Source organism: Alosa alosa, chromosome 13 (assembly GCF_017589495.1).
Source record: "Alosa alosa isolate M-15738 ecotype Scorff River chromosome 13, AALO_Geno_1.1, whole genome shotgun sequence".
Classification (NCBI taxonomy): domain Eukaryota; kingdom Metazoa; phylum Chordata; class Actinopteri; order Clupeiformes; family Clupeidae; genus Alosa; species Alosa alosa.
Genome location: NC_063201.1, coordinates 15,447,635 through 15,475,134, shown reverse-complemented (window position 1 = coordinate 15,475,134; position 27,500 = coordinate 15,447,635). Strand labels below are relative to the sequence as shown.

At 46.2% G+C, this 27,500-nt stretch overlaps 1 protein-coding gene across 1 annotated transcript in view; it reads left to right on the top strand.

Annotated features, from left to right (window-relative positions):
- Window positions 1–27,500, top strand: part of znf407 (zinc finger protein 407) — a 139,036-nt gene that overhangs the window by 58,629 nt on the left and 52,907 nt on the right. The window contains exons 4-5 of the mRNA XM_048260847.1: window positions 3,576–3,650; window positions 24,313–24,479. Of these exons, the coding sequence (XP_048116804.1) occupies window positions 3,576–3,650; window positions 24,313–24,479 (242 nt within the window). The remainder of the gene's footprint in view (window positions 1–3,575; window positions 3,651–24,312; window positions 24,480–27,500) is intronic.

The following is a 27,500-nucleotide window of genomic DNA, read 5'->3' as shown; positions in this document are numbered from 1 at the left end:
AGCTCATGCTTGTCTCCTAGATCTGTCTGCAGCCGTGTCTCTCTGCCAGGGGGCCATGTGGAGCCTCAGCCCCAGCTTCCCTGGCACTCAGTGCAGTGGCTCTATCTCTCTCTCTCACACACACACACACACACACACACACACACACACACACACACACACACACACACACACACACACACACACACACACACACGTCCCCCATCCCCCTCGTCCCTGTAGGAGTCCTGCCTCCACTGCTGGACCACAGGGGCTGATTTACGCCCCTCATTCTCATCCCCTGGCAGCCCCCCCCATCCCACCCGTCTTCCCAGAGAGCTGGCTACCACTGCTGGTTTTGTTTACGTTATTTATTTGATGCCATGCCGCTCTAATGTGCGGAACATTTCTGGGGGAGAGAAGCCATGTGATGATCCTATCCTCGGACCCTCTGTCAAGGTGTCAACTTACTCGTCGGGATGTTTTTACGGTATTTGATGCCATCATCTTTATCCCCCCCCCCACCACCACCACCATCACCATCACCCTCATTCCTCACCCACCCCCCTGCCTGAAGCCAAAGACTACTTACCCCCGGCCATGTCACCATTTTCTCATGTCCCATGTGGAGTGACATCACTCAGGCCCAGCATGCTTTGCCAGAGGGGATCTGGTGAAACCGCAGCGATGGGGCCGCCTAATTTACATCCGATCTGCACATCAAGGAACGGCGAACGAGCCGCATGAAATTGTTTATATTGAGCATTGATACGTTATCTTTTTCATCTGCTGTGAAGGGGGGAGGGGGGGGCACATATAAAAATACATTCAGAGTAATTGAGCCATGTCTCCTGGCTTATCGTTGCAGTAGCGGCGCGGCACACAGTTAACGAGCTGTGCCTTTCCGATTAGGCCAAGGAAGAGAATGTGAAATCCGATTCGTTCTTTTTTTTTTATCTGGGATGGTATTAGGGGTAGTCCTCCAGGCCACAGACAGTCTTGTCGGGTGGACATTTGTTCGGGGAGAAGAGATATTTGGGAGAATGCAGGTGTGAATGACTGTTTTCAGGGCCTTATAAAAAGACTCCTAAAGTATGTTTGTCTTTATCACAAGATAAAGGAGTATACCAATATATAGCCACAAAAACCTCTTCCTGTCATCACCATCTCAGAACCAAAACCATTGCCTTTACAGAACCCAGGGTCCTAAACTAAAAGCAAACTTGAATGCAAATCTCCTTTGAAAAAGACTACGCTTGATTCATGTACGGGAAACCGTTCCAAAGAGGTTACAGTAGTTTAGTGGATGCAGTTATCCTATCTCTCTCTCTATCTCTATCTCTCTCTCTCTCTCTCTCTCTCTCTCTCTCTCTCTCTCTCCTCTCTCTCTTTTTCCCGTTGTCTCTTCTCACAGTTGAACAGGGAGGCGCCCTCGCCAGATGCTTTCTATTGCCTCAGAACCAGTTGTGGTGTAATCTCACAATCAAATTAATTCCACAGCCTCCTCTCCTCACCTTCACTACCAAATAGAGAGAGAGAGGGAAAGAAGGAGACAAAAAAATAAATAACATGAGTTGAGATTTAAATCTCACTCACAACATGCCAGTTTGATTTGTAACCCCCCACTATCAAAGAATGCTAATTAAAATCATATTTTTGCATATGTCTTGTCTTTCATAGGCATATGCAAATTATTCCGATTGCCTTTCAGCACTCTGTAATTATGTTTATGAAGGACAGCTGTAATACATAATTAACGGCATCGTTGGCAAGCCCTTTTTTACACACAAACTCAGATATAAATCAAAGCGTTTGCAGTTTGTATACTTATTTATTTATTTATTTATTTATTTATTTATTTGCTTGAAAAAAATAATATTTATAAACATCAACAAATGCAAACTCAGGTTATTTATTGCTGTAGCCATCACTACAGGCAGGCAGCTGACGGTGGTGTCGGGAAAAGCTCCTGTGTTTGATCATGTCATTCTTCTGCAGTGAGGTGGAAAGGTAGTCACACGCTCAGAGTCTTCACTCGCTGGCCATGTTCTGGATGGATGACTGGATTTCTGGGGAAAAGAAGAGGGACAAAAAAAAAAAAGAAACAGATTTGCATATACACAAACACACTCTCTTGCTCTCCCTCTCCCTGTCTGTCCCTCTGTCCCTCTGTCCCTCTGTCTGTCTGTCCCTGTCTGTCCCTCTGTCCCTCTGTCCCTCTGTCTGTCTGTCTGTCTGTCTTACACACACACACACACACACACACACACACACACACACACACACACACACACACAGCATTCAGCAGAACGGAGTAATATAAAAAAATAACGCAGGGAGCGAGGGAAAGCACTCTTTGAATATGTATGTGAGCTTCTGTTAGTGACAGCTTTTGGGAGTAGATGGACATGAGGGTGGGGTGGGGTACTGGAGGGGATGCATTTGGCCTCTGGGCATGCAGATCACTGCTTTGGCCCTCGCCAGAGTCACTGTCAGGGTGACTTTAAGTATGAAATAATTGTGCATGCATTTTTTTTTCCTCCTTGGAAATGTCAAACGCTAAGAGGCAGTAACGGGAGAAAGAGATAGAGAGACAGGAGGGAAAGAGAGAGAAGGGAGAGGTCTCCCGACAAAGCGGACGCGAGAGGAAGAGTCAAAGAGACAAACTTGTCGAGACGTCGCGCAAGCACTCCAGCCCTGGGAGCCCTGGAGCAAAGGACGGAACAGATATCTCTCTTTCTCTTCTCTCATTCTCTCTCTCTCTCTCTCTCTAACTCTCTCTCTCTCTTTCTCTCTGTTGAGCGCCACATAGTGTGTGACACCCCGAGCCACAAGAATGCTCAGCCCTACGAATGATCCTGTCTGTTTCCCTTCCCTCTCATTGATTTTTATTTTTAGATGTGGTCATTGTCTCGCTACATTTGGGGGAGAAGGCCTTGAGAGAAGGCAGCAGACGAAACTCTATAATCTCTGCACCAGTTAGGCCTGTCATGCCGCCATTTTCCTTTCAGACGCCGTTAGAATGCTCGCTGGAAAAAAGGGCTTCAGACAGGGCTCCGCCACTGTGGTCAGGCCCACGACTGATCTCCCGGCCTGTCGTGTCACGTTTGTTTGCTACCCAGGCTCATATGTGTCTGTGTGTGTGTGTGTGTGTGTGTGTGTGTGTGTGTGTGTGTGTGTGTGTGTGTCTACACACATCCTTTTGTCTTAGACTTGCTTCATTTAAATGTGACACGTTCAGTGTCACACAGTGTATGTGTGTGACTATGTGCGTGCATCCTTCAGGGCAAACCAGTTTGTGCAATGACTTTTCCTGCCTTTTCTATTTTCATTGCGCGGTTTTGATCGGCGACTATCACGTTATCCTCGTTTTCACCTTCACACACTAGGCTCCCAACCAAGCAGCGAGACATCTCCCAGATGTGCCGCCACTTCCCTCATTTCTCTCCTGGGCGGAGTGTACTGTCATCTTGGGAATAGCCGATTCTCGCACACGCCACACACCACACACCACACACCACACCACCACACACACTCTTCTTTTTTTTCCCCCTCTTCTATGTTTAACATTGTGACCTGTTTGTTTGTGCGTGCAGGTGGGCCTTTGTGATGAAGAAGCACCTGAGTACACACCTGCTGGGCAAACACGGCGTGGGGCGACCCAAAGAGAGGTAAGGAAATGCCCAGCACGCAGTCCCACACCTAACACTCACACCTGAGGCGAGGGACCTCATAGGAAATAATGCACATCTAACACCTACAATACCATCATCTCCAAAACCACCTTCTAACCACTCTATATGAGATGGTAAGTGAAGGGCGAATCATAGCTTTAGCCTTTATAGAGACTCCACACCCTCTCTCTCTCTCTCTCTCTCTCTCTTTCTCTCTTTCTCTCTCTCTCTCTTTCTCTCTCTCTCTTTCTCCATCACCATCCTGTCAAACTTACTCTCTCTGTCTGTCTCTCTCGCTTTCACACTCAAGCAGACACACTCACCACACACACACACACACTTGTCTTGTCTGATTGAAAAGTGATGTGATGTTTCCCTCCATGTTGTCTTTAAACACAGGCACACACACACACACACACACACACACACACACACACACACACACACCATCTGCAGCTAGACCCTTCCTGTCAGACGCAGCTCAGATGCTGTCAGCGAGCATAGCGCCGTGTGATGAAATGAAGTTGTGAAGTTCGGCTGGCATGCGAGAATGAGACGTTAAACACCCCTCAATCTGCCAGACAGCTCCGCTCAAGGAAAACTCCGCCGCACACTGCATCCTACCTCACAGCGCCCACCCCCCCACCCCCCACCTCGTCTTGTCTCGTCGAGTCCCCCTAACTCGCTCGAAATTGATACTTCTGACAATATGCCACATTAGATGTGACAAGCGACCTCGGATATTAATAAAGTAAGCCCACCATATGCTCTCCGCAAAAAAAAAGCATACATGCGTGTTATTAATTCAATTCCTGTGTCAGCTGTTCAATCTAAACGAGATCAAAGCTTTATTTGATTTACCGGGAGTTATTCATTTAAGTCATTTAGCAACGCATAACTCGGGTAAGGAAAAAAAAGCAGCAACAAAGTACAAAACTAGAAATAGATGAACTTTCAGATTAATTGTGAACGAAAGCTGCGTAAATTGTCAGCTTGTTTTTTTTTTAATTTTTTGTTGTTGTTTTTAAGTGTAGTTGTCATTGCTTGTTTTGCTGATTGTTTTTGAAAGTGATGCAGCGTGTGCGATTTTAATATCTTCAATTAAATGATGCACCTTATCATTAAAAAAGGAATTAATGTCACCCTTGCAGAGGCAATTAGTCAATGACACAGGGCAGGGATTATTGCTTTGTCAGTATATTGCTACTTGGTGTCTACACAACCAAGGGTATGGAAAGGACATGCATACACACTCACGCTCATACACACTTACATACACATACACATACACATACACACATGCACTCTTTCTCTCTCTCACACACACACACACACACACACACACACACACACACACACACACACACACACACACACACACACACACTAAGGTCTACATACAGTATACTGAACCATTTCACATGTAGTCTGTACAGTAAAGGAGTGACCTTTGGACAGGATGTTGAGCTCTGACGCCGGTGTGTAACCCAATCACACAGTACTAAGACGATAACCAGACACACACACTAACATACACTTACACACACAGATTGGTTCAGACACAGAGAGAGACACTTTAATGCATAGCTTTGGACACATTTATCTCTCTCTCACTCTCAATGGCCATTTTCTCCTCTTTTGCTCTTGCCCACACCCCCCACAGATACACACACACACACACACACACACACACACACACACACACACACACACACATTTACGGAGAGATGCATACAACATATTAATCATAAAAAGATGCTCACCCTCACACAAACTTACACACACAGAGAGAGAGAGAGAGAGAGAGAGAGAGAGAGAGAGGCACAGGCTGTGTGTTGAGTACACTCTTGCATTAAAACCTGTAAAACACGATGTCATCATTTTTCTGACAGTCCTCAAGACAGAATTTATCTCATCATTAATTAAGCATCATATTCCAACCCAGCAGTGGTTAATTAGTGCAAGGTCATCGGGGAGGCCTTATTAAGTGGAACAAATTTGGACAAATGCACAAGCAGATGATGAGAAGAGGAGAGGAAAAGAAAGAGAGAGAGAGAGATGGACAGAGAGAAAGAGAGAGGGAGAGCAGAGTGGAGGAGAGAAACAGCAAGATAGAGAGAGGGAGGGAGAGGGTGGAGAAAGGTGTATGGTTAGAGATTTGACTAGTAGATGGCTAAGCTAAGAGAGACAGAAGAGAGAGAGGGAGAGAGAGAGGGAGAGAGAGAGGGAGAGGAAGAAAGGCATATGGAGAGTGGTTTGAGAAGAAGAGACAGGAGAGAGGGAGAGCAGAGTGGATGATGGTGAAAGAGAGGAAGAAATGTATATGAAGAAAAAGATGGCTGGGCTAAGAGAGACAGAGAGGGAGAGGAAGAAAGGAATATGGAGAGGTTTGAGAGGGAGGAGGGAGGGAGAGCAGAGTGGACGATAGTGAGAGAGAGGAAGAAATGCATTATGGAGAAAAAGATGGCCAGGCTAAGAGAGTGGGCAAGGCAGCCAGATGCCAGTGCAGTGTGTGAAGTGAAGTTAAGTGGAGGATTGGCCATGCAGATGAAGCCCGGTGGAATTCAGATGCTGCAATGAAGACAGGAGGCCGGATGAAGGAGAGGTAGAGGGGTGGAGAGAGAGAGAAGAGAAAAGGATACATGGAGATTATGTAGGCTATGGGGGGCAGAGAGGGACAGATGTAGAGAAATAAAAAAGAGAGAGAGAGAGAGAGAAGAGAGAGAGAATGAGAGAGAGAGAGAACAAGTGAAGAAAATGAAAGGAGACTGAGAAAGAGCGAGGAAGAGATGGAAAGCGAAAGACAGAAAGAGAAAAAAAGATGATAAGTCCGGAGAGAAAAAAAAGGGGAGGGGACAGGACCGACACAGAGCGGCTGAGGGTGTATGTGGACAGACATGTGTGTGTGTGTGTGTGTGTGTGTGTGTGTGTGTGTGTGTGTGTGTGTGCGTGCGTGCGTGTGCGTGCGTGTGTGTGTGTATGTGTGCGTGTGGTGTCGCGTAATGATGCGTGTGTAACGTCGCGTGTGTATCTGCGCGTCTGCGTGTGCGTGTGCGTGTGTGTGTGTGTGTGTGTGCGTGTGCGTGTGTGTATGCGCGCGCACGCGCACGCGTGACGCTGTGTGTGTGTGTGTGCGTGTGCGTGTGTGTGCGTGTGTGCGTGTGTGTATGCGTGTGTGTGTGTGTGTGTTGTGGGGGAGTTGGGGGGAGGTGTACTGTATGCCTGTGGGTTTATCTGGCTGTGACAGGACCAGAGGCAGTGATTGATAACTGCACCAGTTTGAAGCCCCAGACCTGGAGAGAGGAGTGGTAGCTGGGGACAGGGGGAGATAGAGGGTGGCGGTGGGTGGGAGGGAGGGAGGGTGGGGGTGGTGAGGAGGGGCTGGAGTGGGAGCTGGGGGACGCTGCGATGAAGGGGGGGGGGGCACTAGGGGTGTACGGGTGGTGGTGGGGGTTTGTGGGGGGTAGGAGCCAATTGCAAACATATGCCGGCTGGCAGGCAGGGGAGAGATGGATTGCAGCGGGACAGTGTCAGAGAAGCTGTTTCATCACCATCTCCACGGCCCTATTCACCTGGTATTTTTAGAACACTGGGGAGATCTGTTAGTCAAAAAGAGAGAGAGAGGGCGAGGGAGAGAGAAAGCGGGGAACTAGCAAGGAAATAAAAAAAGGGGGTTGTGTGTGTGTGTGGTGGGAGCGGGGGGTAGTATGCGTGTGTTTGGGGGTAGTTGGTGCATGGGGATAAGAGAATAGGCCTTGGAGAGAGAGTTTGCTGGATTGGTCTGTGTGTGTGTGTGTGTGTGTGTGTGTGTGTGTGTGTGTGTGTGTGTGTGTGTGTGTCCTGTAAGCTTGGGCTGTGTTGTGATGGGGGGCCTGAGTGTGTGTGGAGAGATGACAAATTCGGGCCCACCTGACAGCTTGTCAGTGCAGCATCCTGAAGCACGGCTTCACATCTCCTCTAATGTGACACATCTGGGTCCCAATTTGACTTAGGACCACCCCCATCAGCAAAGATTCATGGGAAACCAGAGTGAGTGTAAATGTGTGTGTGTGTCTCTGTGTGTGTGTCTCTCTGTGTGTGTGTGTGTGTGTGTGTGTTTGTGTTTATGTGTTTGTGTGTGTGTGCGTTATGTGTTGTGTTTGTGTGTGTGTGTGTGTGTGTGTGTGTAAGGTGTTGATGAGTGTGCAAATGTGTATGCACCTAAACCAACACCCTGGCTTGGCAGAGTGCTCTTCACGTGTGATTGACGGGAGTGACCTTGTCTTAATTGAATGTAATTTAAAGCAATTTGCAAACAAAGTGCTGAAAGATGACAAAATAATGACGGACTCGTCTCAGGCCCCTTGTTTTTGTAGGTAATTGTAAAAATACCCACCATTTGCGTGTTTGAAATAATAAACCGTTTTCAACACTAATACACTCCTCTCTCATTATCGGTGTCTGTTTGACGATCACATGCCGTGTTTATTTAGCTAAGAACACCAGCAGAAAGTGGGCCAAATATACTCACATTTCCTAAGGATGACAACACAGTGCTCCAAAATGGACGACTGAATCAGTTTCCAAACACGTGCAGCTGACAGCCTTTATCTTGGGGGAATCTGCATCCCGTGCTTGTTCACATTCAAGGAAACATGATCCTTATCGATGGCGAAGCCACAATGCCGCAGCCTTTTCCCCTGGAATTTTCTGGAATATGTAGCAGTGTGCATACATTTATGTGGCCTGTCACTCAACTCTGAGGGTATCTGGCTATTGGGGAGATATCACGGCAGGTAGCAGAAACATTATAAGCTCCTCAGAACAGGTTGCGATTAATGTGGTTATGCTACTGAGAGAGAGAGAGAGAGAGAGAGAGGAGAGAGGGAGAGAAGAGAGAGAGAGAGAGCAAGAGAACCGCTGATATAGAGAAAGGAGAGCTATGAGAAAGCATAAGGGACAAGCTGTATCAGTTTGGTTGGTCTGTGTATGGTTGCTCCCTCACGTGTGTGTGCCCACACGTGTATGTGTGTACATGTGTCTGTGTGTGTGTGTGTGTGTGTGTGTGTGTGTGTGTGTGTGTGTGTGTGTGTGTGTGTGTTGACACTTGCATATGCCACTGCGGCGCAGCACAGGTAGCGTGTGTGGATGCCAGGCACTGGTGAGGTGCATATCTGGCCTGGCAGCAGCCCACCCCTTCCCAGCATGCCGTGCGGCGTGGCCATATTGGCTGGCCGCTGTGTGCGGTGTGTTGAGCCGGCTGCACGGGTTGAGTGGGGGCGGAAATGTCCAGCTTGGCAGCAGCAGGGGAACAATATGGACCACAGAGGTGTGTGTGTGTGTGTGTGTGTGTGTGTGTGTGTGTGTGTGTGTGTGTGAGAGAGAGAGAGAGAGAGAGAGAGAGAGAGAGAGAGAGAAAAAAGATGGAAGAGGAGAGGATCAGGATAGCTGCTGAAGACTGGAGATTAGCCCTGAAGTCATTGGAATAAATCCATGTCCTTAATTATTGATAATGTATCCAGCCTTTGTTCTTGTTCCTCCCCCCCCTTCCTCCATCTCTCTCTCTCCCAGTTTCTCTGTTCCTCTTTCTCTCTCTCTCTCTCTCCCTCTCTTCCTCTATTTCTCTTCATCCCTCATTTCCTTATGGAGCATTAACTGTCCCCTTCCCCTGTAAGCTTCTGTTAGTACACTTTTGTGAGGTGGTAATATTAAACCATGGATGTGTTTGGTCAGAGCGGACATGGAGGAATGGAAAAAATGACATCAATTTCAAAGGGATAAATCCTGGTTTCAGTGAAGCACTACCCCTTCTCCCATGGCTAACAAGCCCCATGTCCATGTACCTCATCGTGTTTCACTTTAAGAACTTTAACAACACTTTACCTACACTACCTGTATTGAACTTTTCCTGAACCCAGACAGACATATTATATGGACACAAGCTGTTTTGTGCATAGTGCAACATCAAAGAACCCAGAGAGAGCATCAGCCCCTGTTTTGTCTAGTAATGTTTGTTTGGTTAAGCCCTGTCCACGGTATCTGTTGTGCTAGTCGTCCTAGATATTTCAGTGATGACAAGCATTTTCGGAGTGAGGGATGGTGTTAATATTGCAGTTAAAATTAAATGATAATTAAAATTTGTTGGTTTTAAAATCATTGCAGTCTATTAAAGTTTGATTGCTGGGAAATTAGACGCATTAAGTTTTAATGGGCTGGTCCGTGCAATTGCTGGGCAAGCTTTTTTACGCACTACATATTGGGTGGCTGTGTGTGTGTGTGTGTGTGTGTGTGTGTGTGTGTGTGTGTGTGTGTGTGTGTGTGTGTGTGTGTGTGTGTGTGCGCAACATAAAAATAATAATTAAAAAAAAAAATCTTCTCAGTAAATCACAAAAACAGCATAATAACACGTATAAGCAATTCTGTATTTATGACAATGTTGCTTTTCTTTTTCCATGATGTATCTCCTGCATTAAAAGTGCAATACGTAGGTGGGCTATCCATATAAAAATATAACCAAGCTGACAACACAGATAGGCAGAGATACTGTAGTAAAAGCAGTTAGGTTCCTGTGTGAAGTCCTTCAATCCACACATTGGCCAAACTAATTTGAGATGCCTGTGTGGCCAAGGCATTGGTCTCATGCTTTTTAATAGAATGTCCATCATACACATTAAGTCAACTCTTGTGATCATTTAATCTTGTGGCTGTTTAATGGTCTCAGACTGAGTTAAAAACGGTAAAATTAATTTCAGGATCACCACTTTTTTATCAGCAAAGTTTCTCTGTGCAGTAAACTAGCTGTCAGTACATTATGATCACACTGAGTAGACCTTCTAGAAAAGTAATTTTTAAAAATGTGTGTTTATTTTTTCGCAGCTAAATGTGTGGAGATGTAGGTTTACTGTTTTTTTTTTTTAAGTAGACTATAATTTTTCACCGGTGATTTCTTCATTTGTCAAAAAGCACCACGGATGATGTGCGTAGTTATTGAAACGTCAGGCTGCCACAGTCAGAATGGATGTTGCCAGGCATCACTAATGGGCTAATTAATCAATGAATTACCTAAGAGGCGATTAAATTAACAGCAGCAATACAGAGGGCTCGCTAGTCGTGAATGTTCCTCGGCAAGGATTATTAGTGGAAGTGTGGCACAAATGCAAACACCAATGTTTGTCACGTCCATCAATTAATCCTGTCTGTTTGGATATGTGCAATATATTGCAAAATGCAATATATACTATATTTTATAATTTTTTTGGAATACCTCAGAATGTTTTTTTTCTTTTGGAAATAGTATTGTATCTCTCTACACACATAGCTTTGTTAAGACAGCGAAGCCTCCACCGAACAGGAAAATGGTTTGAAAATGACTCATGACGTGTTGTCAACTACTGTTAAAGAAAATGCTATTCATTTCAGACAACTCTGGTGAGTGTGAGTGTCTTTACCTCTATTCATTTTCTTTTTGTCTTTGTTGTGTGTGTCTGTTTTTGTGTGTGTGCATGCAAAATTATGCACAGTATATCCATTAATAGACGTGTGTGTGTGTGTGTGTGTGTGTGTGTGTGTGTGTGTGTGTGTGTGTGTGTGTGTGTGTGTGTGTGTGTGTGTGTGTGTGTGTGCGTGCGTGCGTGAGTGTAGAGTTCCAATTGTTGCATATTTTGTGTGCATGTGTGTGCTTGTTTGTTTGTTTTTGTGTGTGTGTGTGTGTGTGTGTGTGTGTGTGTGTGTGTGTGTGTGTGTGTGTGTGTGTGTGTGTGTGTGTGTGTGTGTGTGTGTGTGGTTCACCAAGCACTATTGCCAGGGAATAGAGTGCAGTAATAGGCACGTCATTGTCATCATCAACTCTGCTATGCGGGCTCGCTCCCACCTAGTATCAAATCATCTGCCCACATTTTCCCTGGCCTGCACAAGATATATATACACACAGCCCAAGATGCTGCAGAGGGTGGGGGTGGGGTGGGGGTGGGGTTGGGGCTAGCTGAACCTCAAGCTGCAATGCAAAAGGCTCTCCTTGATTATGTGACATCCTCCGGAAGACTGGGAGAGTTGTTTCCTACATCTCTGCCGAGAGGGGGAGAAAAAAAATCCTTTTCACCATTGAGAACGTCACTCTCGATTTAGGCTAACGGTAAGCATGTGCAGGCCTCCTGGATATTCTAGCCACCCCAAAACACCCACCCACTCAGCCACCCACCCACACCCCCTTGTCCCTGGAACTTCCAGCCACCACATGCACCCCACCGCCACCAAAACTGCTACAGACCACCCTCCACCCTACGCCCCCTCCCCACAGCGGATTGCCGTGGTGACAGTTTGATTAGATCATCAATCGTGGCTGTTAACAGTGGTTTTCCTGAGCACCTGGGCAGACAGGTCGCAGCTGGCTCTGAGCTACCGCTGTCCCCCTGACCCGAGTCGGTGTGTGTGTGTGTGTGAGAGAGAGAGAGAGAGAGAGAGAGAGAGAGAAAGAGAGAGAGAGAGAATACCGGTATGTATGTGACTAAGTATGTGTATGTATGTGACTAAGTATCTCTCTCTCTCTCTCTCTCTCTCTCCAACTTGCTGCCCACTGTAAGTACTCATTTACAGTAGCATTCTGTGTGACGTCCAGTCTCAACGGCGCTTCTCTCTGGTATGTCCTATTGGTCTTGTTCATATAATTCTGATGCTGGAATGAAGTCCAATTAATGAAATCCAATTAATGTTCCTTGTTCCTTGTAATATATGCTCTCAGTGTCACAGCAGAGTATCAATGTGTGAACTTTAGACATAAAAAAACCTCTGTTTTGTGCCCACAATTGCTATCAGATCCTTATCAAAAATATATTGAGAATTTGTTACATTCAAAAGTAAAAGGTTTGCAATTTACCCCTTCCCCACTGACAAATACAATATGCAAATTAACAATTATTTTTTTATATTCTTCATGCTCTTTGTTGAATATTTTATGAAGTTGGACTTTTGGAAACTAAAAATTATGTATTTTGTATAAAGCCACATTCATTTAATATGTCATTTAATGCACAAATTAAAAAAGGATGATATGGATCTAAAACACAGAAAAAGAGATACAAAATAGAAAGTCAAAACAGGAGTGCATGCTCTCCAGTTTCCCCACTAACTCCAAAAGCAAATGGAAAGGCATGCATATTGTCATGTCCAATTGCCATCGTGGTTTTCTGTTACTCTTTCAAGTAGGAATGAAGCAATTAGGCTGTACTGCAGTCTAACAAACTGTACATAGACAATGTTTTGCAAACATTCTTATTGACGTCTAGACTGAATGGTAGGTAATGTAAGTTAAGAATTGTGCAAGTGCGAAATCCCCAGTCACACCAGAGTAAGACATAGCAATTAGCAAACACTGGAGGAGGGAAAAGGATTTTGCTCATAATTTGAATCCACCAAATTTAGAAACACTCTCATATTTTCAGTCTATCATTGGTGAAAGATCCACCAGTTGCATAGCGCAGAGCCGGTCATCACTGGCTGTCCTCTCTGCCTCGACGCCTGGCGAAACTCCGGCCTCTTGTTCTCCGATAATCTGATTACACCCGTGGACTAACAATGCCACTGAGTCTCCCCCCTCCCTCCCTCCTGTTCCTCAGGTACCATCTGATTAAATAAATGTCCAAAGCCTTTTCATAAAACTTGTTTATGGCCACGTAGCGCCATATGCCACTGCATCCCCCCACCTTCCTATCCTCCTTCTCTCCTTCCTCCCACCTCCTCCTACTCCTCCTCATCACCTCTTCCTCCTGCTTTCCTCCTCTTAAACGGCTGCTGCGGCTGGTAATTGTGTTCAGGAGACAGAGCTAGCGAGGGAGTGAGAAGGAGAGAGAGGGAGCGACTGAGAGAGAGAGAAAGATGTGCACTTGGGGGAGAGGGACTAAAGTTGTGAATTAACATTTAGGAGTCGTGCCTGACGACGTATCCATCTGCACGGTTCATCACAGGCACTTAGCGATGCGTCTCGTCTGTAATGGCTCGGCAGTCGAGCGCCCATGTTTGGTAATGAACTAGTTGAGGAGGCTGTCATGATGAGCAAGGTGTGCGAAGTGCTTACCGCAGTACACATTACGGCCTGCCACGGCATACTTATGAGGGCTTCCGCGGGAGAGCGGGAACAAACTTTCACATTACCTCAGGTAGTGCAAGAACACCCTTGAACACTTAGCGGCTTCAATTCTGACTAAATGCTGGTGTCAAAAGAACTATTTGAGATGTGTGAAGCCCTGAAAAATGTGCCTAAGTGGGCTGTGGAAACCAAACACACAACAAAAGCCACAGTAGCCACCATGTTTGTTAGAACACCAAACGGCCTGTTAGCTGTGAAGACCTAACCTTATGAGGAGGCCCGACAATGGAAATTTACAAGACAAGCATTTCAAGTGTGTGTTTTGGGAATAACATAGGGTTACACATGCATTTACTTTGTGAGCAAAGTAGGATGGCTTTTGTGTTGGCCTCATTATTGGTAGCTTTCGCATTAACCTCGAGCGCGGCCGCTAGAACTCAACAATGGCCCCCAAAATCAGCTGAGTGATGAGGACGGGTGGTGGTGGCGGTGGCAGTGGCAGTGAAAGCTTGGTCCAGGCGTGGTCCTTGCGATCTCCGCCGCCACCTCCGCCGCAGCCCCCCATGACCAAGATTAATGAACCTCAGATTGGGTTTAATTAGCACAGCTGTGGTCATCCATTATAGACCCCCCCCACCCACCCACCCACTCGCCCACCCCCAGCCCAACACCACCCCTCTACTCTCTTACACCCTCAATCTCACCCCACCCCACCCCAATACAAATATTGTTATATTTGGGAAAATCCTTGATTTATTTCATTCTGGTGGCCGGCAGATTTAGATGAATGAGTTTCCGTCATGGACGATGGTGCAGTTTTTTTTTTTTTTTATTTGGGAGGAGATGTTTGTGTGTGTGTGTGTGTGTGTGTGTTGGGGGTAGTATTGGTTGCCGGTGAGGGTAATAAGATCAGCTGCTGAGAAAAAGACTTTTATTATGTAGGACATAATCATCTGCTGGAGTGGGACTCTCCTCTTTGTGGCCGCTAAAGAGTGGGGCTATTTAATACAATACAATACAATACCCGTGTCTTAACAGCATGATGGAGGGCTCCCCTAATAGGACCGACAGCCCGGGAGTCATGCAGAGAGGGGGTGGTGGCATGAACCATGCTAGAAGACAAACACGGGCTAAAGGTTGGGGAGAGAGATGAGAGCAGAAATCAGGGAGATGAGAGTAGGGCAAGTCTTCGGGGACTAAGCAGAGTAGAGTGCGGAGATATCACACAGGGACCGGCCACGTCTCAGACTGCTACGCTTTAACAGCCCTCTGTAGCTCAAGTGGAAACGACAAAAAGCTCATAAAGAACACACTCACAGTTAGAAACGGTTTTATATACATTTCTTAGATTATTTATTTTTGCTCTAGTGATGTCATGAATTCCGGGGGTTTTTTGCCAATGCAAGGGCCGTAGACCCGGGCACTGATCCGGAAATGGTCTGAGATATTGTTCATTTCTTTGCCTCTTTCCAGTCCCCAGCTTCAGTGAGATGGGCTTAAGGTAGTGTGAGCAGATTGCCGCACCGTTTAATGAATGGAAACCATGGCCGGAGTCCCTGCATGCTTAAAGTGAGCCAACCTTTGCAGTGAAATACATTTGTCACAGTGCTTCAGGCAGCCAAAGTACTTTGCATTTGTAACTCCAATTTTTACAGGGACAAGTGACTGTGTCAGAGGCTCATATCTCTCCAAAATAGTCTTTCTCTCCCCCTCTCTTTCTCTTCTCTCTCTCTCTCTCTCTCTCTCTCTCTGTTGCTGTTTGCAGTGTCTCAAAATCAAATAGCGTTGTCTCAGCACGATTGTTTACGGAACAATTTGCCGAGACGTAAATAAAATGGAATAATTTAGTTACCGGGGGGAAGCTTCAAATCCTTGTGAGAATTTAATTTCTCACCCACCTCTTTTAGGAGTGAAAACAGATTAAATAACGCTCCCCTTTCCTGGGTGGGGATTTTGTTTTCTTTTCATCCTAAACAAGAGAAGGCAACAGTGTATTGTTTAATTGCATAATGGCGTTGGGTTGTAGACGATGAAAGAGCAGTACAACAGAAAGCAGGGGAGAGTATCGTTTCTTATTTCAGCCTCTGCTGAAGTGGAAATCTATTGCTTTCCTGTCTGTGGTCCGCCTCCTACCCATAGCTGGTGTGGTCGCAAGGCAGCCATTTGCCCTTTGACCTTGTTTGGGGGCAAAGAAGCGTATACATTTTTAATGCAACCCTCCCTCCTTTCTTTCATACACACACGCACACACACACACACACAGACACGCACCCATAGACATATACACATGCACACGTGCACACAGACAATTCCACCCAGCACCAAACAGAAATAATGTTTTAAATGCAATCATTGTCATGCCCCAACAATGTCATTTATCAAGGGAGCATTTGGGACTGTATAATAAGTTTCACATTATTAATACAATTTTTCATCCTGTGTCAGGCCAATCTGATTTATGGCCCATGTGTGATCTAAGGTGATCATTGAATTAGAATTCCAGTAATAAGGCAGAGAGGAAGAGGGGGCCAGGCCGGAATGTGTGCATCCATACCCAAACACACACACACACACACACACACACACACACACACACACACACACACATTCACAGTTGCGTGCATTCATGCATACAGCCATACAAAGAATACACTTAATCCACCTCACCATGGTCTGAGCGCACACACACGTGACCTAATCAGACACACACCCAAACACACATGCGCTCCCTCACACACACGTAAACACATGCACTTAACCTCTCCCCTTCCCATCGACATAGCCTGAACACACACTCATGCAACAGAACCTCACAACCTTTCACACACACACACACACACACACACACACACACACACACACACACACACACACACGTCCCTCCCTTTAACCCCTACTTCTCACCCCCTTCCATTACGAGCTCTCTGATTTGCTAGCAAGCCAATTTACTAAACAACCGTAGGCTAAAATAGAGGAGCCTGCCTAATTTGCAAAACACAAAAAAAAGAAAGAGAGAGAGAGTGAGCAGAGACCTCTGTTAATTAGATAACGGATGAAGCTCATTATTTTAAGATGATATTGAGCCAAAAGTAAATATGGTGGGCTGTCCCTCACATGCGTGTGTAGTAGATGCAATGGGAAGGGTGATGTGGCAGCACGGATGATTTACTGGGGTTCGGCCCTTTGATGTATAGACTTTACTTTTTATTAAGTGAGCGTCGTCACGGTCACTGCTTCAGTCATTTCCCTATGCATATGTACACGTGGTGTGTGTGTGTGTGATTGTGTGTGCTTGTGTGTGTGTGTAATCAAAATCCATAGCCAGCCTTTAGTATGTAGTTCATGGGTTTGAGTAGAGCTTTTTCTTGGCCAACACAAACATATATACACAAGCATACACACATGCTGTTATGCCTGCAAACACACACACACACACACACACACACACACACACACACACACACACACACACACACACACACTTACTCACACCAACTTCCGATCCCCTAATGAAAATACATCTCTTCCACATTTACCAGCAAAAAGTCAAATACTCATATAGGAATAACAACATAGGTTATGGGAGCAAAAAATAGAACTATTTTGCATTATTAAAGGAACCTCGACTTAGAGAGTCATCCTCACAATATTAGCCTCTCTTGTTCAAACAAATCCGATTTGGCCGTCTGTTCCTCTGTTCCATGCGATCTGTGCCATATATCATCCGAATGTGCTCAGTTTGCTCCAGTGCCGCGGCATCTCACTCATCGCTGCTTTAATCAGGTTGTGCTGTCTGTTTCAGCTCATCTGGAGTGAACAGAGACTCTAGTGTTCCTCCCCATGTACTTTGACGTGGTGCGGTCATGGTAATTCCAGTAGGGATCAAGACCCCCATAGGCAAACGCACTGACAAAATGTATGGTTGCATGGCCCTATCTGTTTTCCCTTACAACAGCCATCACTAAATCATAATGCAGATCATGTGTAACCCGAATACGGATTTGAGTGTTAAAACACCACTGTAAACGACTTCAAGCTCACTAACATCTCATGCTTGCAAGTGTTGGACAGCTATTGCCCTTTCTCTTGGGATTTGCTGACCTGATCACTGACCAGCCCATCTTCACACCCCCGACATCACACATTCATCCGTACGTACGCAAGGTCAGAGTTTCCGCAAGCACGGAGTGGCCGCAGAGCCAAACAGAGGTATTTCTCCTTTGTGTAGACGCAGCTGGCAGGTGAGATTAATAAAATTCTGGAGCGCTAATGTGATTTACGACGTGCTAATGCGCGCTGATATTAGAGAGTGAAAAAAAACAGAAAAGAGAAATAGTCATAGATACCATAGGAGCTGGTGTATTTAGGGTCCTCTATCCACCCTGTCTCCAATAAAAAACCGCCTCGCCTCGCGCCTCTCTCCTGAGTTATTGTTGCAGATATTCATATTGATAGTAATTCTTTCAGACGCAATTTAAGAGCCTGCAATATATAAATATGTAGATATTGTTAATTTTCGACTAGGGGGCCTTTCGGACGGACGCGATTAGGAGGCATTAAATACAAAAGTTTTGGACAGCGAGCACCTTGCCTACTTTTTAAGTGCTTCCGTCGAACGCGAGGGTGACGTGCCCCGTGGTGACCTGGTGAGGGACGCACAAATCAGCGACGCCGGGAGGAGCCGTGCTGAGCCAAGAGTGGCAGAGAGCGCGGGCGATCTGTCCTGTCGTTGGATGTGATTTGTGATTTCTGATTTCATCTGATCCATTAAACCTGGAAATGAACGATCTTCAACTCAACGCCCCCTGCCTCCACATCCACCCACCCGTCTCTATGCATGATTTTGTGACCACAGTTAAGGGGGTGGGGAGGGGGCTAGAGAGGATGTTAGAGATAGGAACACTCAAGGCACTCCCCATGAAACCTCCCGACCTCTGGCAGGCTTTCAGCACTTTCCTGCTTACTTGGATCTGAAACTTTCATGCCAGATTGCCACAGAAGTCTATATATTTGTGTGTGTGTGTGTGTGCCTCTGTGTGTGTGAGTATGTGCCTCTGTGTGTGTGTGTGTGTGTGTGTGTGTGTCTGTGTGTGTGTGTGTATGTGTGTGTGTGTGCCTCTGTGTGTGTGTGTGTGTGTGTGTGTGTGTGTGTGTGTGTGTCTGTGTGTGTGCCTCTGTGTGTGTGTGTGTGTGTGTGTGTGTGTGTGTGTGTGTGTGTGTGTGTGTGTGTGTGTGTGTGTGTGTGTGTGTGTCTGTGTGGGCATGCGTTTATGTCTCAGAGTGTGTTTGCCTGCTGTGTGTGTTGATATAGCTTATGCCGTATGTTCCGTTTGTAGCTGTACTTTGAACGATTGTCCATAATAAAACAGGGCTATAATGGGGTGCTGCTCCCCAGGACCTGAGCTCTGTGCTTCAACACACTCCTTCACCCTCCCCATTCTCTCTCTCTCTCTCTCTCCCTCTCTCTCTTTCTCTCTCTCTCTATATATATCTCTCCACCTCCATCTCTCTCTATACCCCCTTCCCCCTTCCCCTTAAGTTATGGACGGAATAACAGTGGAACAATATTAAGATAACATTTCCTGATTGTTTGTCAGGCACGGGTGCTGCTTTCATCACACTCACCGCTATTCATTAAATTGACTATTTGTATTTGCCCTACAGCGGGATAAATAGCAGTTTATCTGATGCACGTCGGCTCTTGTTTATTTCATTACCGGGGCCTCTCCCAGGATGGAGGGAGGAATTTAAATCCACGGCAGCTGTGAGTGAAGTGCCGATGGTGTGTGCTGCTATGTTGACCAGGACCATTATTTATTCATTCATTTCATTCATTCATTCATTCATTCATTATATTTATTTCCTATAAGTGTGGTTTTCTGTTTGTGTTATGTTATTCTATTTCTTTCTACATTCTCGCTAAACTGTTTTTTTTATCATTTGTTTTTTTTCATGTTCACACATGGACAAGAGTTGAGTAGGAGGAAGGCAGATGATGTCATTTCTTGGGTAAAACACAAGCAATTAACCAGGAGTGGACAGAAGCCCATTTGAATTCCTTCCTTTTGAGAACCATTAGCGCCAGAGTGACCGTCGCACAGCACCATTTCTTTTCCAAACTCGCCCGACTAGGTTGTCATCGCTTGGGTTTGAAACCATACTAATGAAAAGTAATAGAGTTAAGGCCTCGCCTGGACCACAGGAAGTGGCTAGTGCGTCCCGCCCGACCCAACCCAACACCCTAACAACAGATCCAATCTCGGCCTGTTCTGTTTTCATTAATGTCGACCCTAATTGAATTTGGATCGACTGCCGGGTGTTGCGCCACGTCTCGCACCCAGTGTTTTTCGCCGATTCTTTGAACTCGATCTGACAGGTTGGAAGTTATTGTCTGTTCCGGGGGCCGGTAATGTCGGGAGTGGGCCAAGCCGTCGGTGCCGTCATTTAATCTTCATTCCCGCTCATTTAGTCCAAACCGAGATGGATGGATGACACGTGTGTGGAGTAGAACGGCCAAAAGACTGTCGCCATAAGGAGCTCGCACGGAGATAAAGAGTAAGAGAGTGGGAGAAAAGATGGAGGCTTAAATGGAAGGAGAGAGGGGGAACGTGTGTGTGTTTTTGTGTGTTTGTGTGTGTGTGTGTGTGTGTGTGTGTGTGTGTGTGTGTGTGTGTGTGTGTGTGTGTGTGTGTGTGTGTGTGTGTGTGTGTGTGTGTGTGTGTGTGTGAGTGTATATGTGTGTGAATGTTTGCACACAAGTTCAAGGATGAGGCATAGATCTAGGACAGAGAGGAGTGAAATAGACAGAGTGTGAATAAGAGAAGGGAGAGATGGAGTTGGGTTGATGGACAGTATCTATTTAAGTCTCACCAAGCGCCACGTACGCACGTCTCTCCCTCCAGGTACTGTATGTTCTCTCGCACTCTCTCTTTTCCATGTGAAAAGGCCTTCCTGATAGCCGCACATAAAGTATACACACACACACACACACACACTCACTCTCTCTCTCTCTCTCTCCCTCTCTCTCTGCGCTCTCCATCACTAAGTAAACATCAATGCTCACTTTGAAGCTTTCTCTTTAAGTCAGTTTGGCTCGAGGCAAGACCTGGCTTCTCTCACATTGTGAGTCATACCTTGGATGTTGTGCAGTTTCTCCTTTCCCTCTAGATAGCCTTCACTTTTTCTCTCTGGAAAGTCACCTCTACATGATCGAGTAAGGGGTAGGTAGCAGTGCAAAGGTCCTGCTCACCTCTCAAGTACCACAAAGAGTGGCTACAGTCTAGCTGAAGGACCTTGTAACGAGCGAGGTAAAGACCTCGAGAAGACCTTGTGTGTGACCTGAGCTTGGAGCATCCGTTCGCAAAGACCGTGCCTCTCACATCCACAGAAGCAGGGGTTCTTGAAAAATTTAGTAACCTGAATCTGACTCACTGAACGGTCCTTTTCATGTGAGCGAAACAGAACTGCCATGTTGCCCGATCTCTCTGTCTCACTCTCGGGCCTCTGTCTTTGTCCATAACTCTGTATCTTCTTATATCTGTCTGTCTGTCTGTCTTTTGGCATGTCTCTCTCTCTCTCTGACACACACACACACACACACACACACATACACACAGACAAATACACACACATAGACATACACACACTCATAGACAGGGCCGGATCAGAATGACCTTGTGGTCACCATAACCACTTGGGGGCGGCAGTGCAGAAAAATGCCCTCTCCGTGTCATTGGGCAGATTAGAACATAGCCCCCACCCATAACGGATGTCACCTCCTCTCAAAGATTTTTGCTATTTGTCACCTGCCTCTTTCCGCACACATTACTGTGCAGAAAAATAATATATGGAGGGGAAACAAGGCGTAATTATATAATGGTAATTATCAAGTAATAAGGCTCCGCTGTGCTAGCGGGAGTGCATACCACCTGGCTGTTTGAAACTCCACACTTGCCGTCAATCACTGCCTCTCTCGCAGAGTTATTACCTGGAGGATCAGAGCAGAGAAAGACAGGTAGGGGAGAGAGAGAAAGAAGAAGAGAGAACCCAGAGAGAGAGAGAGAGAGAGGGGGGTGGGAGAGGGAGAAGAAGAAGAAAAAAAGATCAAGATTGAAATACCCAACTGTAATTAAGATCCAGAGAATTAGTCTAACAACATGGCTTTTTTGGGACATGATGAGCAGCAACTCTCTCAGAATAAACTCTCTCTCTCTCTCTGCTCCCTCTCTCTCTCTCTCAAAGGCGGCTCTTTCAGAGACATCCATTCTCTGACTCTCTCTCTCTCTCTCTCTCTCTCTCTCTCTCTCTCTCTCTCCTCATGTCTTGCTCTCCTTTTCCTCTTATTCTTTCTGTCTGTCTACCTCTAACCCTCACCCCCCCTCTCTCTCTCTCTCTCCATCTCTCTCTCTCTCTCTTTCCCTCTCTCTCGTGTTTTGCAGCTGTCTACCTCTGGAGCATCTCCTAGGCATGTGTTCTTTCTTGTCTGTCTGGCCCATATGCATATGTATGCACTCGACTGTGGATGGTGAGGAGATCTGACACACAAAGACTGGATCAAAGAGCCTCATCTGATCCTATAAAAACATATTAAAACCTCCTCTCATCTCCTCAAAGGTCCCGTTGATTCGGGTGGAAAGCGGGGGCTCCCCCACTCGCCCCGACACTGTCGAGGAAGGGGGGGGGGGAAGCACACACGTGCGGGGTCTCTAGCATCAGGAGTAGGGGTGCAATCGCATACATGATAAACAGTCAGGACCCTTTAGCTCGCAATAAAAAGGAGTAAGTGTTGTGCATAATGCAGAAATAACAGATAGCATCTTCTCACGCTTCATATATACCTCAGACTGTTTTATCTGAGGCGGGGCCTTTCAGAAATAAGCAACCTGGCCTGAGTGCTACCATGGTAACATAGGTGTCGCAACACTTGACGTTTTGAAGGTGGAATCCTCTGTGCCTTTGAAAGCTAGATTTTTTTTTTTTTTACTTTTGCTTTAAATTCAGGCTCATCCTTGAAGAAGAAAGTAGACTCGTTCAGGTCCATCACGTGTTTGTACTTCATTCGTAAAAAAATAAATCTCTTTTCTGGCATCATCATTGTGGCATTGAAGCTGTGAATTCTTCACCTCAACATTGGTGATGTGTGTTATGTGAAACTGGCGGTCAATATTTACGCAGGTGAACATCACGGACATTGATGCGAAACAGTTATGCTTGTGATTAAGTGAGGTAGACAGTGTTGCACCCCTAAAATAGTGTTCCCGGGGCAAGACAAATGTTGATCCTAACCTGACTTAATTTGTTTCTGTCTTAAAGAACAGCAGCTTGGATGCAGGGATCCGAGGGTTTTACATTTCTTCTGGCACATTAACTTAGGCTTATAGATCACTCATGAGTGTTCATATTTATTTAACAATTAAAATCATAATCAAAACATGTATAGCGTTTCTGGCCTTTCTCCCCCCAAAGTCTGTGTGTGTTTTGAGGTTTGGGACAGGAGAATGTTCTAGCTCCACAACCTCCTGCTGGACTGTTGAGACTCAGCAAGAATGAATGAATAAAAATGAAAGAATGAATGAATGAATGAATAAATGAATGAATGAATGAATGAATGAATTAATGAAAAAAATGAGTTTTATATGAGAAGAGTGACAGTGATGGGGCTGCTGTCTGCTTATGACAGCTGTGATAGGTTGTGTCACATAGACTCAGCATAGGGTTCCAAAAAAGGAAGGAGGAGGAATGTGAGAAACAGTGAAAACAGGAATAGACCAGGACTGAGAAGAAGAGAAGAAAAGGAGGAATTGGAAGAGTCACCAAAGAAGAAAGAGTGAGAGGGGGAGAAGGGAATTGTATAGATTTCCACAAAATAGGATACTTAGGAGGAACCCAAACGTGCCTTCAGGAGGAGGTAGCAACATGGATTGGGGGGTGGGGGGGGGGTTACTGAGCAGAGGCATGGGTAGCCTAGTGGGTGTGGGTGTGGGTGTGGGTGTGGGTGTGGGGGCGGTGGTCGGGTAACCTGTGGATAGCTTTTCATTTAGCCTCTGTCCCTGACAGGCGTGGATAAGTGGTGTGGGACCCCTGCACAGGTGAAATCTATTCCTCCCCACTGGCCTGGGGGGCGGGGGGCAGGGAGGGGGGATGAATGGACTGTAACAGAATTTCTTCAGCCCTCTGGGCCCCGTGCAAAGCAGAGAATAAATGGTGGAGGTGGCAGGCCCGGACAGAAAAATCAATGCCTGCTTATACAGACATGACACGCCGGCAGCCCTGGCAATCTGTGTGTGTGTGTGTGTGTGTGTGTGTGTGTGTGTGGGTTTGTGCTCTTCTCTTCACAGGCTGCTGCTGGGATTTCTACCTCTTACCTGAGCTCTGGGACCTGTAAATAACTCCTGTTCTCTTCTTTTCTTGGTTGTTTCTTCTATCCTCTCTTTTCTTCCTCTTTCCTGTTTCATCCCCCTTTCCATCATCTCTCTTCTTCTCTTCCCCTCCCTCTCTGCCTTCTTTATTCTGTCTTCTCCCTTTCCCTCCATCCTTTCTCTCTCTCTCTCTCTCTCTCTCTCTCTCTCTCTCTTTCTCTCTCTCTCTCTCTGGACACAGGAAGTACGAGTGTGAGCTGTGTGACCGCTCCTTCAGCGAGCGCTGGGCCCTTAACAACCACATGAAGCTGCACACGGGCGACAAGCCTTTCAAGTGTGCCTGGCCCTCCTGCCACTACGCCTTCCTCACCCTCTCCGCTATGAAGGACCACTACCGCACCCACACAGGTACACCCCCCCCCCCCCACCCCTCCCTCCCTCAACCCCAACCTCACACAGGTACACACCCACCCCCACCCTCAACTCCAACCTCACACAAGGACAACCAGCACCCTCCACACAACCCCACTTCACTTTAAAAAAAACAAGTGCATTAACATGGACAACTGACAATGTGTCATTTGAAAATACATCAAAACTAAATAAGCAAACAGCTTTTTTTTTTTTTTTCTAAATTAAGAAAAAATGCCGCTACTGGTCTACTTCACTCTCCAAAAAAAACAAATGGCAATGTCACCAGAAAAGAAAAGAAAAAGCATCGGTAGGAGCAGCACCCTCAGTATGACCTCTGTATGACCTCTGTATGACCTCTGTATGACCTGTTTACCCAGCCACTGGCTTGTGTGTTTACCCACTGGCCCGCTCTGCCTCTGGCTGCCTCTTGACCCTGTCCAGGTTGACTCTTGACAGTGAGAATCCCCACTCAACCCCCCCCTCCAACACACTTACACTAATTGACTTTTGGGAATGCTCCTCTTCACTCTCACTCCACTCTCACTCTGATGTCATGGTTACCTGGGTTGAGAGGTCACTTAGGGCCGCCTGTTCCTGTTCTGTCACTGACAGACAGGCGGCTCGCATCTACCACTTCCTTAAAGATCAATACTTAACCTGAACCATTATTGTGTTGGACAAATGTATACATGCCCCCTCTTAAGACAGCAGGTCAGTGAAACTGCTTTAATTGGTTCACTTGAATTTGCTTGGTCAAGGCATGCAGTTAGCCAGACCTCGTGTCTTCAAGAAATTTCCCTGGGTCTTCCAGAAATTTCCCTGGGTGCCGCTCTTTCGAATACTCTTGTAAGTGAGGCCTCTGCTCCTGACAGGTTGACGGAGCGTTTTTAAGGGAGCGTTCCATCCGTCTCGGAACCCTGCAGTGCGAGGCCGCGCGGCTCTGTGAATGTTATTTTAAATGTGTTTGAACAGTGATGTAACGCCAAGGCGCCCGCTAACATAATTAGGCCTTTTATTTTCATTTGTTTCCAGCTCCATCATTCACCATCACGGGGCGTCTGTCGCGAGCGAGTGAGAGCACTACCTGCCGAGCGAGAGAGAGAGAGAAGGGGGGGGAAGGAGGGGTGGAGAGAGGGAGGGTTGGAGGAGTGGAACGGAAGAGGCAGAGAGAGACTAATTGTTCTGATTAGTCAACCCCGAAAAGAGCTACCCCAAGTTGGCAATTCATGATGCAATGCGTTTTTTATTTTATTTTATTTATTTATTTGCTTATTTATTTCATGAATGGACGACGTCGGACAGGGAGGAAAAGCATTCGCAATATTAGTGCAATCACATTCCAAAAAAAAAAGACACTCTGTAAAATATTATCTGTTTGTTTGTGTGTGTGATGACTTTAAATAGTACAAACGAGGCCTCACTGAAGTGTGGGCACCTAGAATTATGAAAGTAGCAGGAGAATGCAGAGGCAGATGTAATGCCCCTCCTGTGAATATAGATAGGGCTGTAATTATTATGAATGGACACTGGCACCTCCCTGTGCTGTTGTTGCTGTAAGCAGTGTCTATCTGAGGGTGTGTGTGTGTGTGTGTGTGTGTGTGTGTGTGTGTGTGCACGCAATTCCTGCTCCTAGATAAAGTTAGTGAATTACTCTCGAATTTCTCTTGAGTGGTAAAATTAGTTGGTGCCACACAATCCTCTCCTCCTCATGATTTTAGTGAGGTAGCTGGTGTTATTCATTTGGTCGAATCATACTGTATGTGACCCACCTCTTAAAATCCTAGTGGATGAGATTAATATCTCCCCCCCCCCCTTGCCACAATTCCACTGAAGTTAAATCACACAGTATTCATCCCTTTGAGGCCTAAAGACTGCAGTTTATTAAGATGGGTAAGCATTTTACCCACTGTTTGTGCCATTATATTATGCCTCCTCTGTTCAATTTGGAGTCCCCAAAAATCAGCTTTATTGACTGTAATACTCGGAGCAGGATGTTGCCTGCAGCTTTGTGTGCGGAGGGCTGCTGAGTGCTGAAATTGCCATAAACCTGAGTTATCACTATCCGCATTCATCTCGTTTCTTTTGTGTTTTAGTCTTCTCGTTAGACGTTTATGGGTAGAGGGGAAGGTCCGCTCGTAATTTAGCGAGGGAATAAGGCTCCAAATTAGCGATCTTTAGCGTTTGGCGTGTCGCAGCGGCAGTCATACAGTGGGGTTTTCGCACTCCCAGAGTCGTGGTCGTCGTCGCGCGCTTGATTGGTGTGTTTTTTATGCTAATCTCCCCTGCTTACACGTTGTTGTGTGGAGATGAGGAGGAGGAGGAGGGGCCCTCTGTCAGTCGCCAGGGTCGTTTGTAACGTCTGATGTATGGGCCGGTCGGATAAATAAATAAATCAAAAAACGTCCGACCCGCCCTGGACTCTTCCAAACCCACTCCGCAGGGGGAAGAAAGAGGAAAGAAACCGGCGCCCCACAACAGAGGCACAATTGATTTCCACATGGCCTCAGTTTGTCGCTTAATCTGGCGATATGCTGATAAATCTTCGCACTTTGTCAATTAATTTCCCTGAAAAATGAGGCCCAAAATGGCGCGCACATCAATACAGTGGCGGATTCCGTGTCAAAAATTAAGCGGTAAAATTAATTGCCCTCCTATCCGCTCCTGCTAAAACATAACTAATGAGGGAGGCAATTATAGCTGCATGCAGACTCCTCCGGGGTTATTTAAAACACACACACACACACACACAGTATGTATGAACACACACACACAACACACACACACACACAACACACACACACACTGCTCTCTCCCTCTCTTTCTCTCTCTCTCACTCTCTCACACACACACACACACACACACACACACACACACACACACACATACAGTATGTATGAACACACACACACACACACACACACACACACTGCTCTCTCCCTCTCTTTCTCTCTCTCTCACACTCTCACACACACACACACACACACACACACACACACATACACATTCAGCCCTGGA